Source organism: Eptatretus burgeri, chromosome 2 (assembly GCF_056783735.1).
Source record: "Eptatretus burgeri isolate ZD-2024b chromosome 2, Ebu_testis_v1, whole genome shotgun sequence".
Classification (NCBI taxonomy): domain Eukaryota; kingdom Metazoa; phylum Chordata; class Myxini; order Myxiniformes; family Myxinidae; genus Eptatretus; species Eptatretus burgeri.
The window spans coordinates 120,448,950-120,468,000 of NC_140962.1; the positions used below are offsets into that span (position 1 = coordinate 120,448,950).

Consider the following 19,051-nt stretch of genomic DNA (forward strand, 5'->3'; position numbering starts at 1 on the left):
AATCCAGTCCATACAAGTGCTGAAAAGTGTGGGGGCCAGTACACACCCCTGACAAACTCCAGTAACAAATGGAAATAAGTTAGAGATGGTATCACCACATCTCACAGCACTTTCAGTTCCAGAGTATAGTTCAGACATCAGATCGATCAGTTTTGGTGCCACCCCACGAAGAATAAGAATCCTCCAGAGGGAATCCCGATTCACTGAATCAAACGCATTTCAGAGATCATCATAGGCTGCAAGCAGCCCCTGCGAAACTCTCATCTGCATTCAGTGAGGATCCGAAAAGCAAGGATACGGTCAATCGTTGACCTCTTCGGTGTAAAGCCTGACTGCTCTGGGCGTTGGTCCTGAAGCAGATGGTGGCGAACCCTATCAAGAATTATCCGAGCAAAGACCTTGTCTGGAACTGAGAGCAGCGTCACCCCTCGGTAGTTGTTGCAGTCTTGGCAATCACCCTTTCCTTTCCAGAGAGGGACAACAAGGCCCCTCATTTAGTCAGTTGGGATGATGTCTATATTCCAGGAAGAGCACAGAACTGCATGCAACGACACGAGTGCAGCATTTCCACCAGCCTTGAGAAGTTCAGCACGGGTGCCACAGATCCCTGGAGCTTTACCCCATTTCAACCGGTTCACTGCAGCCTGTGTTTCCACAAACGAAGGTGGACCACAGTTGATTAGAGGGTCAGCATTCGGGATTGTAACACCCCTGACATCCAACTCAACAGCTGGTGGATCAGCATGGTACAGCCGCTCAAAGTAACCGGCCCAGTGGGCCTTCACTTCGGACTCCTCTGTCAAGAGTCTACCACCCTCTGCTCTAACTGCAGTACACCAAGGGACAGGCTTGGAGGAACGCAATGCGTGAATTCCCCTGTAAGCGGGACGAGAATCACTTGACCACAGGTGATGCTCTACCCCTCACAGATTCCTCGCACATAGGCCTCCTTGTCCACCCCTAGCGCACGTACAGTTTTAGGCCTCAGCTTCCTGAACAGCTCAGCTCTGCCATTCAGCCTCGCCCTGCGACTGGTCAATGGTGTCCAGTGTCCCTTGAGAGACAAATTCTTCTTCCGCCCTTCGGTGAGTTCCAAGACATCTACCTTCAACATCAAGGACAGTGGTCTTGAAGGCACTCCACAATGCTTCAGGATCCCCCAAAGCACCCAGACCCCCCATATCTCCACTCAGCTGATTCGCAAACTCCTCAGCTGCTCTCTCATCCTTGAATTTTCCAACATCTTGCCTAGGCTGGGATGGTGCCATTCTCCTGGATTTAAGCTGCAACTTCAGAGTTGCTACAATAAGCTTGTGGTCAGTATTGTGAAACTGAGCACTCCCGCCGACCCTGTAGTTCTGGATCATCCTCCAGTGACCATCAAGGAGCACATGGTCAATCTTCTTTGCCACACTGCCATCGTTGGAATACCAAGTCCAGCGATGAGCCTGTGGGTGCTGAAACCATGAACCAGCCACCCGAAGTCCATGACTTCTTGCAAAGTCAAGGAACTTAGTACTATTCTGGTTCACAGTTCCAGACACATGGGGACCAAGACGTGTCTCATAATCATCCCTATCAGTTCCAGTCGATGCATTGAAATCTCTCAAGACTGGAAGAGTATCTCGCCTGGGGCATTTATCAGCCGGAGTGCAAATCCTGCCACCAGCCTCCGAATCAAAAGTAACCCAACTGCAAGGGACATCTGCAAATACAGTTGGACATCACTAGATATGGATGGCTGTTGGCTCACAAGGAGCTCCTCCACCCTTTGACAGGTTTTGTTCTTCATCCTGCTGGGTGTCCATATAATACACCCTCCCTCACCAAGAAACCTAGTGGGGGAGATGGTTTAGTCACTGACAACCCGACCATGGAACAGGTTAGTTCAGATTTTCATGGTACCTGTAGGAAGACACAGATCTAATCTGACCTGACTCTGTTGGGTGGCAAGTAGGGGTTCAGTTGGGTGGCAAGAAGGAAACCATTACTCAAAAAAGCCTACCTTGAGTCCCGTTGAGGAATTACGAAAACCCACTCCGGAGATTCTGAAGCCATGTGTAAAAAAGTTTTGTGGTCTGACAAAACCAGGATGGAACTTTTTGGCCAAAATGCAAAACGTTACCTTTGGCACAAACCCTAAAACAGCACATCACCCAAAGAACACCATCCCTCCTCTGAAGCATGATGGTGGCAGCATCGTGTCATGGTGATGGTTCTCATCAGCAGGGACTGGGGCACTTGTCAGGTTAGAAGGGAAAATCCTCGAGGAAAACCTGCTGCCCTCTGCAAGAAAGCTGAAATTGGGACGGAAGTTCACCTTTCAGCATGACAACGATTGAAGCACACAGCTAAAGCCGCACTGGAGTGATTAAGGATAAATGTCCTGGCGTGGTCCAGTCAGAGCCTCAACCTAAATCCAATCGAAAATCTTTGGCATGATTTGAAGATTGCTCTCCATCAACACTCCTGATGCAACTGGACTGAGCTTGAACGGTTTTGTTCAGAAGAATGGGCAAATATTGCCCAATCAAGGTGTGCAAAGTTGGTAGAAACCTGTCCCCACAGACTCACAGCTGTAATTGCTGTCAAAGGTGCTTCCACCAAGTATTAACTCAGGGTGGTGGACTCTGAGCCAGCCAAGATATTCTAGTTTTGTATTTAAAATAAATTTTCTTAAATTTGTGGAATTTTTCACTTGCAAGTTGTGGGTAAGGATGTGTAAATAAAGGTGGAAAAAGTCTGTTTTAATGCAATTTAATTCCGCGCTATAATGCAACAAAAGGTGAACTTTTTGAAAGGAGGTGTAGAATTTCTATCGGCACCGTCTGTTCAGTTCCCGTCGGTGAAGTGACAGGTTCAATGCTAGTAAGAGGAGAAATAGTGCAGAGTTCATGTGATGAGGAAAGATTTGTCACTGTTACTCGATCTCTTGTTTGAAGTGACCTCCCATGAGATGACCCTCGTATGCTTCTCATCGTGCTCGATAGACTTCTGCTGTTTGGAATTGTGCATTTTTGCCTTATGATTTATCTGTCGAAGTTAAATTATACTTTCTTATTTTATTTTATTTTTCCTTTGTGATGTCATTGACACGAGACAAAGTTACTTGAGCATTATTTTGTAATGAATGGTTGCTTTTCTTTTTGGTTGCATTTTTATAGTTTCTTTTCCCTGATGTGTGGAATTAATTTTATGCTTCTCCTGGCTGACACTAGATGTGAACATGCAGTACTTAAAATATGCACTGTAACACTTATACCATCTACAAATTATAAATGTTTATCACTTGTTACCATTCACTGTACATCGTCTGTAAACGACTGTATGTGACGTGGCGTAGAGTCTTCCAGCATCTGGAATTCTGCAGAAGGGATGCGGCACCATTCTTCCACGAGAAAGTCAATCAACTCACACCTGTTTGATGGAGGTGGAAAACGCTGTCTCGGGCATTGTTCCAGAATTTCCCATAAATGCTCGATTGGGTTCAGATCTGGTGACTGGAACGGCTATGACGTATGGATAACATCAGTCATGCTCATCAAACCATTGGACGACAACAAGCGCTCTGTGGATGAAGGAATTGTCATCCTGGAAGACACCCCTCCAAGCAGGAAAGAAATGCTGCAACATGGGGTGAAGATTTATTTATTTGTATGCAGCCTGTCGCTGCTTGGCTGCATCACTTTCTGGGAGCATGGCTATGCCGCTGATGCAATCCCCCCTGTTACCATGATGCTGTTACTCATTTTGCTGACCTCGGAAGGGTGACAGGCTGTCAACCCACCTGGTGTTAATTCAATGGTTTTATATCCCCTTGAACTCAAAACCCGAGGATCTTAAGCTAGCCAACACCAGGCATAGGGTGTAGATGATCACTCAGTACCATTAAGTAGCGATTAGCATTGACCTTGCCCTCTAAGGGAATCACTGCATGCAAACCATGCCAGGAAAATGCACCCACAACATTACAGAACTACCAGAACCCTTCACTGTTTGAACGAAGTGATCAGGGTTGTAGAGTTCTTGAGGTTGGAATCACATGTGCACTCTTACATTTGTCGAGAACAAGGTGAAGGATGATTCATCTGACCATATCACATATATCCACTGCTTGGTGGTCTATTAACTGTGTGCTTTGCACCACTAGACTCGCAAACATGCATTGCCAGGTCTGATTAGCAGTTTGTGCACTGCAACCCGACTCTGTATCCCACGCTATGGAGTTCTCGGTGGACCTTTTTTAATGAAACTGGCTGCTCCCGTCTCAGGTTGAAATTTGCAATCAATTGATTTGCAGTTTCTCACCTGCTTCACCTTGTACTTCAAATTGATGTACTGATGGAGTGATCCTGGATTATGTGCTTCCGCCCACTGTTGCCATTTGCTGATGATATCTTTCCCTCGGAGTTCCATGCTGAAATCACCTTAGACACCGTTGCTCGTGAAACATCGGCAAGTTGAGCTGCCTTTGTCACTGATGCTCCTGCCAAATTTTCCTCAACAATCACCCCTCTTTAAAAGTCACTGTGGTTTCCCCTTGCAGCCATGCAAGTCATAATTATAGGCAACTCGGCCTGTGCAGCATTTTTATACATGACTCAGCATGCTGGGATGTTATTTGCTTCATTAACACATGGGCCACACCTGTGTGGAAGCTGTTGATTTCATTATACTTGGTGTCCCTCATTTACCCAGGTGCTTCCATTTTTTTTTTTCCACTGCCTGTATCTTAGCTTTATCACTTCACCACTTCTTTTCCACAGTGGTTAGTATACCTCTCTCAATATATGGTTGAGATAATTCACTTGTGCATAATTGACTGTTTGAGCATGATGAAGTGAGCATGATATGTCCTATTGTTTCCAGGTATCTGCACCATATATTCTCAGAGGCTGGCTGCATTGGCTGGTGTTTGATCATCGCACTCGTACTGCAAGATCTGGCACTGTTGAGACTTGATATCACACTCGCATCCCATAGCCCCGTGAACATGCTTTCAGAGCAGGCCAAAGGCCTGACTGCCATTGAAAAATGGGCCACACAACATTGGTGAGCAGTTCTAAATGATGTCCTGAAGTGTCCCTTCCCAAACTTTGTGGGCACCTTGGTGTGATCTTGTGATTTATATTTGTTTTTTTACTTTTAGAATAATGGGCTGAAGCAGGCAAGTAGAATTGTTGCTGTATGAGCAACATAGCCATATTTAGCAGATGAACTTCCTTGCAAGCCAATGGCATGGTGGCAAGCTCGCAAGCAGATTTAATACTCTTTCAAGAGCAGTGGTTTGGCACCAACTAACCGCTTCACTGGGCTTTTGCTGGTTGAGGAAGGCAATGGCAAACCGACTCAACAACAGGGCCAATGGGTGGTGATGGGAACAATCAAAACATCATAGTGGAACATAACCACCTCAACAAAGGCCATGTCTCTCTCCAAATGAACAGCAGAAAAGAAAATTGACAATTCCACCATTCATCCCTGGCTCATGTCGAAGCCATCGATGATTGACGGGCATACATAATTCGACCAGCAATAGCCCAGTGAAGCGATTCATGGGTGCCAAACCATTCTACCTGTATGCCCAGGAGCACATGGCTTGCAAGAAAGTTTATCAGCTTAATATGGCTAATTTGCTCAGCCAGCATCGACCTGTACCCTTGAGTAGGGCCTTGTTTGGCCAACTTTTACGACACTTAGAACATATATTGGGACTATTCTGAAAATCGGACACCGACACAACTGAATAAGGATGTAGATTATGCCAAATATATGTTCAAAATATGGATATTGCGGAAGAAACAGAAATGGAACAACAATTACAATAACACGTAGTGTCAGAAATGCTAGTTTTTTATTTTACAGGAGTGAGGCTCATGCAAGGGAAAGGTGTACCTAACGGTGGGACGAACAACAAGGGAATTGACAAACAGGAAAATAATAAAGGTAGTGGGGGGCAGGGGGAGGGAGTTGGGTTCAGAGAGGTTAACGGGGGAAATAAAGATCATGGGTCAGAATTGGAGATGACAAGATGGTGATGCACTGCTTGCTTTGAAGCCTCGGAGGGAAGAGTGACACAGACCCGACTCTGGAAGGTGGTTCCATAGATTGTAGAAACGAGTAACAAATGAGTCGAGTACGCAGTCAGCCTGGATTTTAGAATTTGAATCAGGAGGGGGTTACTGGGAGAATGGGTGCATCCTGGAATAGATATAGGGAGGGTCAAATGACCAGGAGAGCAGAGGGACCATTGGAGAAGCTAAAGAACAAACAAACAAACAAACAAACAAAAACCAGAGACCACCGACTTGCCTGCGATGTGAGTGTTTTGTACTCTGTGGTTACCGATTTTCGAGTGGGCTCTGCTCTGGAAATGTGATTAGAGAGTGATTATGTATTTTTCATCAACAGTTTTGTTGTTACCATCTATATTATCATCACTGTGTTCAATCAAAGCAACTCGTGCTGTCTTGGGAACAAAACCATGTGGCATGTCGACTCATTCTTCTGTTTCTGATGTTTGGTATTCTACACGACGGTAGTGAGGAATGTTCAGAGATTGTTGTAGCTTGCACACGTCCCATGTGAATCGAGAGCCGGGATAAGGTATCTGATGCCATAACCACGATGTCAATATGAAATGGTGGTCGAACCTGCATTTTACCACGGTGCTGACAGTATACAACATATCCATCCATCCATCCATCCATTGGGACCATACTCTGTGCAGAGCGTTGCTGCTGCCTTAGCAGTCTCCTTGGCTATTTGGCACGATACTGGACGGGTCACCACTCCGACACAGAACACCAGCAAGCTGGCACTCATTTTGCCGACCTCGGAAGGATGACAGGCCGAGTTAACCCCACCTGGTATTAATTCAACAGCCGAGGGCGATTTGAACTCAGGATCCTAGGATCCCAAGCCCACCACCCGAACCATGAAGACAACACCAGGCATAATAACATATTACGAGTGTGAAAGATACCTTTGACAGGAATTTTGCATTCACCTGTAAGTTGGAACAGCTGAATCAAACATTTCTTTGTCAGGGAGCCACTGATTTACCGTTGAGGTAAATTTGGGGACAAAGGCAGTCAAAGCATTGGTTGTACCTTCTTGTGAATTTGAAATATTGCTGTTGCTTCAGTCTGTTCAATATATCTGAGAAGTGGAGCAACAGCGTTGTGAAGTACGGTATCTGATCTTCATTGCTCTCGCCATCGTCCTGGTCCTACAGCAGCTCTCGGTTTATATCAAATTATAACGCGTGCATTTTCCAAAGCAAAGATTCGACTGACATGTTAGAGTTGACAACATCTGGCAATCTCGTGGAACTGCCAAGTGGCGTTTTGTCACGATGAATCTTTTTCAATTTTGAAATGAAAAATGGCCCTGTCGGTTTGGCTGTCACATTTGCTGTGAGCATCCCCACCCATATGGATAAAGTAATTGCTTTTACTGCTTATGGATTTCAGGAAAAACAAGTGTCCTATCGTCTAAAACAGTATTTGTCACGGATGGAGCTCTTTCTTTGCCTTTATGCTTCTGCAACTGAGGGCCGGAGGCATGATGTTTTTGGGTTGTCCGTGTGTGCGTGCTTCTGTCCGTCACCAGTTTTTTTGTTACCACTTTAACTTGTGAACCACTGAAGGGATTTCAACCAAACTTGGACAAACTGGAGACTGAAATATAAAGATGAACCGTTTCAATTTTGGGTACCATAGGTTAAAGGTCATGTGCCCTTTCAAAATCATTCTTGCAGACCATAACTCGAGTTACAAGCCTCTGACGTTCTCGTTCTCGTTCTCGTTCTCGTTCTCGTTCTCGTTCTCGTTCTCGTTCTCGTTCTCGTTCTCGTTCTCGTTCTCGTTCTCGTTCTCGTTCTCGTTCTCGTTCTCGTTCTCGTTCTCGTTCTCGTTCTCGTTCTCGTTCTCGTTCTCGTTCTCGTTCTCGTTCTCGTTCTCGTTCTCGTTCTCGTTCTCGTTCTCGTTCTCTCTCTCTCTCTCTCTCTCTCTCTCTCTCTCTCTCTCTCTCTCTCTCTCTCTCTCTCTCTCTCTCTCTCTCTCTCTCTCTCTCTCTCTCTCTGTCACTCTCTCTCTCTCTCTCTCTCTCTCTCTGATCAAACGTAACAATGGGTTGACATTTAACCTGGGCGGAGGCACATCCATCGACTCATTTGCGTCAGTCAAATTGTACGTTCTCGTCTGTTTGCATTTGTCTCTGACAAGTGCATGTTTGACAGAACATTTTGTCTTTCATATTCTTCACAAATACATCCACTTTAAAATTAAGTGTTTGGATGAAAATATCTTTCAGTGGCGGCATTCAATACATTCATGTCACTCGCATTGTTGGCTTCGTTGTTCACGTGTGAAAGAATGTTGCCATGCCTGTTATCTTCCCATTTGTGACGTACAAGTTTTGACAATGTAAAATCGAAGTTTCAACAAGAAGGTTCAAAATGATGTGACCAGTAGACCAGGCTTGGGAAGAGGCAAGCAGGACTTGTCTGTGTGTTGAGCAACCGGAAAAGGAAACGAGTTCCTCTTTGCTCAACCAAAGATACGGGAACGGATGATTATTTTGAGTCTTATTGCAACGATTTGTTTTTTTTTTACATTCGTAAACATTGTGTTGTCTTCAAGTGGCACACATTGTTAGTAACATGACATTTGCAACTTATTTGTGTCTTTTTTAAATTATTTTTTCAGTTGGCCTCACATTCTTGAGTAGTTCCTCTCTTTTCCATTTCCCTTCTTTGCTTGCTACCCTCCTCCCTCAACCCAAAACCTGAACTTTGGCGACATCCTTTGTGTTTATCGTTGTACTCCGAGTTCCCGTACCACTTTGGACATTTCTGATTCTGTTAATCATTTGCATTCCACGTAGTATGGATCCTTCCTTACTGTCGCCATGTCAGCTCTCCTCGTCGTCTTCCTCCTCATTCCTCACTTTCCTTCTACGAACAAATTAATTATAAAATATAGTAGAAAGAAAAAAATAAGTTAACAAGCTCAAATGAGCAAAGATCCTCGTCCTCTTAATGATGACGTCATAAAAACGAATTTGACGTCATTGTAATGTATCATGTTTGCGATAAATTATCTGTGCTAATGGCCGGCTTGATTCCCACAAACAAAATTCAAACAGCTTGCCTAGTTTCGGAGATAATGGTATAGGCGATTTCCATTAGCGGCGATATTATGGCGTCAACTTTTTTTTCTCGGAAGAATTTCCAAAATCGGAGATGGTTACTGCCTGCGCGTGGGCTTTCTGCATATACATGGCAAGTTTCACGAAGATCCGATGAAAACTCTGGGTTGTGAAACAAAAAATAGGAATGACATCATAAAAATTGATTTGACATCAGTGATGTGCGGTAATTCATCTCTGCTAATGCCCTGTTCGATTCCCGCAAACAGAATTCAAAAAGCTTGCCTAGTTTCGGAGATATTTTTTAGGCGATTTCCATTAGCGGAGACATTTTGACGTCATAACTTTTTTTTCTAGGAGGAATTTCCAAAATCGGAGATGGTTACTGCCTGCGCGTGGGCTTTCTGCATATACATGGCAAGTTTCACGAAGATCCGATGAAAACTCTGGGTTGTGAAACAAAAAATAGGAATGACATCATAAAAATTGATTTGACATCAGTGATGTGCGGTAATTCATCTCTGCTAATGCCCTGTTCGATTCCCGCAAACAGAATTCAAAAAGCTTGCCTAGTTTCGGAGATATTTTTTAGGCGATTTCCATTAGCGGAGACATTTTGACGTCATAACTTTTTTTTCTAGGAGGAATTTCCAAAATCGGAGATGGTTACTGTCTGCACAGCGTATTTTTACATATATATGCCAAGTTTCAGGAAGTTTCGATGAAAACTGAAGGCTGTGAAACAAATGAAACAAAAAATAGGAATGACATAAAAATTGATACGACGTCATAGTGATGTATCATATGTGCGGTAATTCATCTCTGCGAATGCCTGTTCGATTCCCGCAAACAGAATTCAAAAAGCTTGCCCAGTTTCCGAGATAATGCTACAGACGATTATCCATTAGCGGCGATATTATGTCAACTTTTTACTTTGTGTTGTCTCTGATTGCTTGTAAATTTCTTTGGATTTCCTTTTGAGCATGTAACATGAGCACTTAACAACAAGAAGAAGCTTTCCTACAACAAAGGTGGCTGAGCTTAATGAATGTAATTTTGGTGTCGAGCGCTCTCTCCGATCTGGATTTGTTCTCTTGCCAACTGAATTGTTTTTTTCCCCTCGGCCGCCATCGGAATCATCACCGATTTGATGTTTTCCTCTCATTCACCCAACTGAGTTTATTACCTCCGGAACCGAAGGTACACGGTGGTTACGTTTTCACCACTGTCTGCCCAATATCCCTAAATGGGGACGGGAAGAACTGTCTGGCCGTGAGCAGGATATCTCAAGTTATGGACAGATTTGAACGAAACTGGGTGGACAACAGGTTGGTTGTGCCACATGGACAAATTGATTCGATTTTGGTGAAGATCTGGATTGGGATACTATAATTACCTCCACCAGGCACCACCGAAGGTCGATGGAGGTGATGTTTTCACCCCTGTCTGTCTTTGTTTGTTGTGAACAAAATATCTCAAAAAATTTACGGCCGGATTCGGACGAAACTTGGTGGTCCGGTTGGATATGTAGCAAGGAAGAATTAATTCAATTTTGGTGAAGATCCGAATCTGGATCCGAGAATTTAAGTGATTCCTCACCATTGAGTGATGGGGCGATAACGATATTTAGCACGATATCTCAAAAAGTTGTGGACGAGTTCTGAAAAAAAATTTGCTGGATGCGTCGTGTAGGTGACAAGAACAAACCGGTTAGATTTGGGTTCACGTCCGGATGCAGATTCAACCGATCGGTGTGACACGAAATATAAACTAATCGGCCTGCCTGAGGTATGCACTCGTTCCACCGAGTGCCATTCTACTTTATTTATTTTACTTTTGCAGTCTCTCAGGTTTGTGAAGAACTGCAATGTAAATGGTGCACACAGATAAATACCATAGACATGGAACAACACCAAACTTAACTTCAGACAGAGCGGTCGAGGTTGGGGGAACTTGGATCACTTCCCAAAGCACTATGGATGTCATGCCATCTTGTTGGCTTTTTGTTTTTTGTCTTCATACTGAATTAAGAAGGTATTCCTTCCTCGCTCTTGACCACCTGTGGAATCTGTCTGTGCTCTATCCTATAAATGCTGAGCGTCAAGGTATGAAATAGCACATACCATAATCTTTGATATGACTCAGCCGGAATCTGAGTCAATCCGCTGGCCTCCCAGACTCTGAGCAGGCGCTCTCACCATTATTGGCGTTTTGGAATGAGTGAATATTATTGCGTTGGAGTTAATTTTCTCGTGCTTGGAAATATTATAGTACGATTACTACATGTTTTAGTTTGTTAGTCATATTTTCTGAGACCTGCAATTTAAACCTTTTGAGAGCAGTACGAACGATATCCTGGTTGAAAATTTGACTTTTTTTTTTTTAAGGTTATCAAATTATCACTTCAAAAATGCTACGTGATGCTTTCTTGCTTGACACTCAGCATTCAAAAGAATAGAGCACGGACAAACAACTATAATAGGTTGGTAATAGCGCAGGCCTGGATGGACCTCATGGCATCGTCCCGTGTCGAAGTTCCTCCTTTGAAGGGAACTCTCACAAAAATTTTCTGAAGTCTTTCCACAGCCTGGACTTCCAACTCTCGAGCACCTGAATTAACTTATTTTTATGGTTCTTGAACTTTTTGATGTCCAAATTGGAATCCCCACATTGAAATCACTTGTTAATTTCAGGGAATACAATTTATTGCTCGCAGCCATAACATATTCCTTAAACAAATGGAATTTTTTTTTTTTTTGCTTTTCATAAATGGTAATTCAGTTAAGCTTTGGTTGAATTTGCAAAGATATATATATATATATATATATATATATATATATATATATATATATATATATATATATATATATATATATATATATATATATATATATATATATATATATATATATATATATATATATATATATATATATATATATATATATATATATATATATATATATATATATATATATATATATATATATATATATATATATATATATATATATATATATATATATATATATATATATATATATATATATATATATATATATATATATATATATATATATATATATATATATATATATATATATATATATATATATATATATATATATATATATATATATATATATATATATATATATATATATATATATATATATACATACATACACACACACATTTCTCACCTGTGAATGGAGGGGACAACCAATCAGCTCTCGCCAAATCAATTAAACCCAGGTGGCTAGGATTACATAAATAAATCGACTTTATATATTAACTGCTTTTGACGCTTGTGTGGTACATGCTTGGGAGCCTCGTTAGTGTAGCCATGTGGTGCACTAATAATTGTCACAGTCTGGCAGCCATATTGGATTTTTTTTTGTAAACATTGTCGAGGCTCGTATAAGAGCTAACACACAACGCACAGCAAGGGTGCGCATGAGACAAGAGGGGCGGGAGAGGGGAGGACAAAACGGTGGTGAGCAGAGACATTAGGAGATCTGTGAAAGGGAGAGGAATGGGGCTGGGTACACGGAGAATACAAGATGAACATTACAGGGACTTTCAGGAAGGAAAGCAGGAAATTTGAAGGAGGGGGTTTGGGGTGGATTAACGGGGGTAGAAAAGATCGAGGTTTTGGGTGGGGGAAGATAGGTGGTGGTGAACAGCTGTTTTGAAGGTCTGGCGGGAAGAATGGGATTGAAGAGAGTGAGGGAGTTTATTCCAAAGGCGGGAAAAAAAAAAGAGGACTGAAAGAGTGAAGGTGAGCAGTGATTCTTGATTTTGTTAGTTTTACCAGAAGGGGGTTGTTGGCGGACCTTGAGTACCCTGCAGAAATATGGGGGGTGGGGGGACATATGGCAGACAGAGCAGGGGGGGCTAGACAGGAGAGGAGACGGTAGAAGACAGTAATGTACAAATGTATATTGATCATTCTATTTTCTAAACTAGATCTAAATACATTTGTACATTCACTTTGTACAGAGCAAAGTGACGGAGTTATCACCATGCTTGGGGACGTATCGCAGACAAAGCAGGAGGGGCGATACCAGAGAGGAGATGGTAGAAGACAGAAAGACCACCGACCAGCCTGCGGGGAGAGAGTGAGAGGCCCAAAGACTCAGCCTCATCGCAGGAGATGCCAATAGTCCGAAATGATTTGGTTTCCACAGCATGAAGCTGAGAAAGGTGGGAGGCAGGAGCACCAGCCCAGAGGGGAGAGCAGTACTCCATCAGGCTACGGACGAAAGCTTTGTAAGTGGTCAGGAGCTCAGGTGGGCCGAGGAAGGACTTTGCACGATGGACGATTCCCAGTCGGCGACTGGCTTTGGAGGCGAGGTCTGAAATGTGGCTTTCCCAGGAAAGGTCATGGCAGATAGTGAGACACAGAAGCTTGAAAGAAAGGACTTCCTCCAGAGGATTGTTGAGAAAGTGGATGGGGGGTTTTCTAAATGGTCCTTTCGGAGAGACTGTGAGATTTGTCCGGATTGAAAGACATGTTCCACGTGTTGGACCAGTTTGTGATTTTATCCAGATCTGCAGTGAGTGAAGAAGCTGCTGCTTGCCGGTCTGAGGGATGACCGATGGAATCATCAGTAAAGAGATAGAGGATTTCCAGAGAATCGGAGAGATCATTGATGAAAACCAGAAAAAGAACAGGGCCCAGAACGCTACCTTGAGGAATTACAACTTGGACAGGAAGAGGGGATGAGAGAACTCCATTTAGGGCCACACGGTGACTGCGACAGGAGAGGAAATCTGCGAGCCATGAGTGCAGATGGCCTTGGATACCATAGGAAGAGAGTTTGGTGAGCAGGACAGGGTGCCAGACTGTGTCAAAAGCACGTGATATGTCCAGGGTTATGGCTCTGATTTCATGTCCGGCATTGAGGACTTCCATCCATTGTTGGGAGAGCAGAAGCAGCAAGTCCAGGCTAAAGTGACGGTCTGAAACCAAATTGATGATCAGAAATCAAGCCATTGGAGAAGAGGAAGGATTTCATCTCTGAAGTTATGATGGATTCCATAACCTTGCTGATGATTGGGAGAAGGCTGATTGGTCTGTAGTTACAGGGATCTGTTTTTGCACCTTTTTTGTGCAGGGCGGTGATGTTTACTGATTTCCAAGCAGATGACAGATGACCTATAGCAAATGAGAGGGTGAATAGAACAGAGAGAGGGTGAGCACGAGCAGAGGAGCAGGTTTTTCGGACACGTGGGCTCATGCCATCTGGACCAGTTGCAGAATCTAAGGTGACGTTTGACAGCAAGCTCTCCACATTGTCAGAAGAAAAGGACACAGAGTCCAGGGACAGTTGGGTGCAACTGGGTAAAGTGTGTAGAGATAGTGATGGGTTATGGACACAAGACTTCGATGCAAACACCGAGTTTAGGCATTCAGCTTTTTCACATGCGGTATCAGCAGTGCGGCCATTTGAGGTAAGGGAGGGAGTGGAGGGGGAACATGCACCAGAAACAGATTTGATTAGACACCACCAGGATTTTGAGGAGGGAGAGATGTTTGAGAGTTCAGACTTGAGATTCGAAAGATGTTGTTTTCTGGCTCTCCTGATGGAAGATACACACTTGTTCTGAGCTTTATGAAAGGAACTGGGATTACCCTCAGTGGGGTTTGCTTTCCATGAAGCAAAGGCAAGTTATTTCAGGACAACTGCCTCGCCACAAGCTTCAGTGAACCATGGGCGCGAGGAAGTGGAGGACAACTGAAGATAAGAGGGGATAAATCTGTGCATGAGAGTTTTTTTGAAGGAATTCCCAGGATGAGTTGATGTTGGAGAAAGTCACGATGGGAGACCAGTCTAGAAATTTGATGGCTGCTTGGAGACCCTACCAGTCAGCCTGAGTGACATGCCAGACTCGACGGTGCTGAGGTGGTTCTCTAATAACAGCCAAAGAGATGTTTACTTTGACAAGCACATAGTCAGAAGAACTGATTGGAGTGGAGGAAGAACAGCAAATATTTTTGCTGAAATGCCATGACAGGTGAGAGAGGTACCCACACCAAGCTAACTGGCATGATGACAATTGAAATCGAAAATCTTGAAAAAAAAATTCTCTTGAACCACTTCATCAAGTGACGTGATACGTCACAATGATCGAGTCATCATGGGGAATATATGTAATAAATTTCAACCTGATTGACCACATTGTCTTTCAGCCAGAATTATTTAATATTTTGAATTTGGGTTCAGGGATTTAAAGAGCAGGTTTTGGGTCGCTGATGACTTCGCGTGATTCGAAGGTTGTAATCACATTAATAATCGTTGGGAATTATTTTCTTACATTTGAAACTTAAAATATGCTAAAATTAACTTTAAAGTCAAAACTTTTGTCAGTGATCGAAAAACAGACCAGAATTTACCGAAGATGCTATGACGTCATGTTCTCTGAAAACTTCGTGAACATTCGTAAATAGCGTGTGAACAATGGCGAGGTGCGAATCAGAGAGTGATTTCAGCGGCGATGAAATTGAGTGTTTTCATTCCGATCTAAAGGCCCTGTCACACCTTGACGATTTAGTCAGCGTATGCCTGACGTATGCAAAATTTGGCTAAAACGCTGGAACACGTCGAATACGTTATGGGTAAATTTGTACACGTTAAGAGCACGCTGGCATACGTCGTAGTACACTGAGGTGTTCGACAAATTTTCCATGCTTGAAATTTTTCGACATATGCCAGCGTATGACTCACACGTTCTGCATAATGCTGGCCATAAGTTGTAGGCATGTTACGCGATCGTTGACACACGTCAACACACGTTACTTGTAAGTTACTCAAGTCGAAACACGTCGAGATAATGGTTAGCATACCCGAAACTTATTTCTAACCTATGAGTAATGTGTTGTCGGCACGTTACGCTATCGTTGACACACGTCGACACACATTACTCATAAGTCTAAACACGTCAAGGTAATGGTTTGCGTCAGTGTTCCAGACTCCCTGTTTTTTTTTTTTTTCTTCGGTATGACGGTGATGTTGACACTTCGATTTCTAGTGCGGTTATAATATAATTAATAGGCTGCCGCTCAACGATTTAAATCATAACCGCACTAGAAATCGAAGTGTCAATATCACCGTCATACCGAAGAAAAAAAAAAAACAACCAGGGAGCCTGGAACACTCACGCTAACCATTACCTTGACGTGTTTCGACTTATGAGTAACATACAAGTAACGTGTGTCAACGATCGCGTAACGTGCCTACAACTTATGCCAGCGTATGCGGAACGTGTGTCATACGTCGAGTATGTCGATAAATTTTCAACATGCTGAAAATTTCTCGGCGTATGACGACGTATGCCAGAAAACTACGACATATGCCAGCGTGCTCTTAACGTATGCAAACTTACCCATAGCGTATTCGACGTGTGCCAGCTTGGTAACAACTTTGGAGTCAAATTTCATTAATTTTCCCAATAGTTAAGCAACCACAATAGTTTGCATCAAACTATTTAATGCACATATAATCATATTGATAAATTTTCAGAACGTGTTTGGTGACCCGCAACCTGCTCTTTAAGTCAAACTTGGAGCATGTATAATGATGTAATAATGTGAGTGGAGGCATTTCTGTTGACGTTGCGACGTCTGAGTGCCGTTCCAGTTAGTGTTGCCTCAACAACAAATGTCTTCTGTTCTACTGGCACCACTACCTGCAAATATCAGTGATCTGACTGCTTCCCAGTCTCCATATTAAAATCTACAATAAACCTCTAATTTCGAATTTATATTGTAAATTCACGTTTTGTTTCATTTTTGTATCATGTGCTGAATATGGTGACTCAATTGCCACAAGTTTGGCAAGCATTGAAGCCCGATTGGACGACAAGATGCAAGGTGAATGAAATTTTCTGTTCCGAGAATACTATATTGCTTTGTAGTGGGGCAACTTAGCATAACAATTGTGCATTTTGTGAGGAAAGCACCAAATTTGGCACACGAGTCGCCTATCATATTATGAACAGATTTGGATATTGGGCCATCTCAAAATTTTTGATGGCAGTGGAAAATGGCTGCCACAACCATCAGCGGCTGAATTTGAGATGGCCCAATATCCAAATCTGTTCATAACATGATAGGCGACTCGTGTGCCAAATTTGGTGCTTTCCTCACAAAATGCACAATTGTTATGCTATATTTAGCTAAGTTGCCTCACTATTGTGTCAAGGTTTTCTGTGAGTGCTGGCAGCTTTATTTCTTGTCAGCACGAGCTATGCATGAGAGTGTGCATTTCCATTTAACTAATGCAGCAAGTAGTTGATGGTATTTAAAGTCTTTTCCCAAGTTGGCAAATTTCATCACTTGTGCAGTTATTTGTGGGTAAGATTACATTTTCATGTTCCATTGCCTGTAAAAACATTTACCGATTGCTCGGTGTCTGGAGACCACTCTTTTTCTCGTGAATGAGGTAGCATCGTTTGCTTCATGAAGTAGATTGTTGGTGCCATTTCTTCCTCCTCTTCATCTTGTGTTGCAGCCCAGGCTACAAGGCTTTCTTCATGCTCATCCGTTCAGATTTGCATTTCCTGTACTCTGCAGCCAACGCCCTTGTTCCACACACATCACCCATGTCGGTTGCTGGCCCAGCTGTGTGTGTGGACCCTCAGCCTACCGTGGAATGGGACACTAATCCGGTTGCCTATAGAAGCCGAAATCCTGAAATGGAACACCTGGAAAAATTGAGTGAAGAGCCCAAAAAAGAAGCAAAAACTACAGATGACAACTATGGCTGGGAACCTGACACACATGGCTGCCACATCTCATGATCAGGATGTGGTTGGACAATGACATTGACTTAAAAAAAAACACTTGAACTCTTCTGCAATACATATTACCACGTGTATTACACATTTCATGTTTGCCACACAGTAGTGGTAAAGTGTAGTAAACCAAATTTGTACTTTACTGCCCTGTAACTTTGGAAATTCCTGCTGCAAGTAGCAGTGTGACAAAACAATGGGGCCGTGTGGCATTTTTAAGACAGGTTTTTGAAATCCTGAGCCAAGTCGATAGTTTTCTTGGTCATCTTTCATCTTTGTGAAGTCAGCTCTTCCTCGAGCCATTTCTGCCTTTCCGTGGTTGACTTGATCCGCTTTAGATTTTCATCTCATACATTTTCTTTGCCAAAGATGCCACGGCCCTTTCCCCTTATGCTCGTGCTGCACATCATACCATCTCACCCCCTTGCCCCATAAATATGCCATTTTGCAAAACTCGTCTGGCGTTTCCAACAGTTGGGCTTCGAGGGCTACCGTGAGTGCTCTTTGAGTTTGAAGTACGATCAACATGCTCTCCAACCTCGATTTGAATTCAATGCATTGTGGGAAATCAGGTATGTTCACAAAACGGTCCAACATGTTTTTAAACTTTCCTGCGGTGATGGGTATAATCAGAAGGTACACAAATGGAAAGGGGCTTGGAGAGGAAACCAAAATGCGGTTAGTCACAAATTGTAACAATTTGTATTCTCATCTTTCCTCCATCAAACTTATAAGCACAACGAAATAAATAAACAATCGCTCAAGAATTTCAACTTGAAATCCATCCAGCTCCATACAACTCGTTTTTGCCTTTTAATATGAATTGCAAATTTGTTAAGCTGTTGGGTGTACATTCAAATTGCAAGAAAAACATTGCTTTCCCTCGTGAACAGTTATCAGTCGCTCATTCGTCTCTTTCTTCTTTTTTTTTTCTCCACATTTTATGAGACACGGGCCAATTGGAAGGGGGGTGGGGGACAAAGCTTTTTGTTTTGTTATTATTTTTTTCAAAAATACTTTTTGAAATGGCAAATTTAATTTGCACATTTTGCTCAAATCCCATCAAGTAGGTTTAAAGGAATTTGAAGTTTAACCCAAC

The 19,051-nt window shown here is 42.9% G+C and overlaps 2 protein-coding genes across 4 annotated transcripts in view; one reads left to right on the plus strand and one right to left on the minus strand.

The window, feature by feature from the left end:
* Positions 1-19,051, plus strand: part of RIC1 (RIC1 partner of RAB6A GEF complex) — a 115,499-nt gene that overhangs the window by 95,907 nt on the left and 541 nt on the right. For all 3 annotated transcript variants that reach the window (XM_085871015.1, XM_085871016.1, XM_085871017.1), the window contains exons 26-27: positions 4,870-5,052; positions 17,670-19,051. The exon at positions 17,670-19,051 is cut by the window's right edge and continues 541 nt beyond it. In XM_085871015.1, coding sequence (XP_085727141.1) covers positions 4,870-5,052; positions 17,670-17,958 — 472 coding nt within the window. In that variant the 3' untranslated portion in view covers positions 17,959-19,051. The remainder of the gene's footprint in view (positions 1-4,869; positions 5,053-17,669) is intronic.
* The window catches only part of LOC147032950 (protein Hook homolog 3-like), an 87,619-nt gene continuing 87,435 nt past the window's right edge, over positions 18,868-19,051 (minus strand). The window contains exon 22 of the mRNA XM_085871018.1: positions 18,868-19,051. This exon is cut by the window's right edge and continues 1,210 nt beyond it. The gene's annotated coding sequence lies outside the window, so the exon portion shown is untranslated.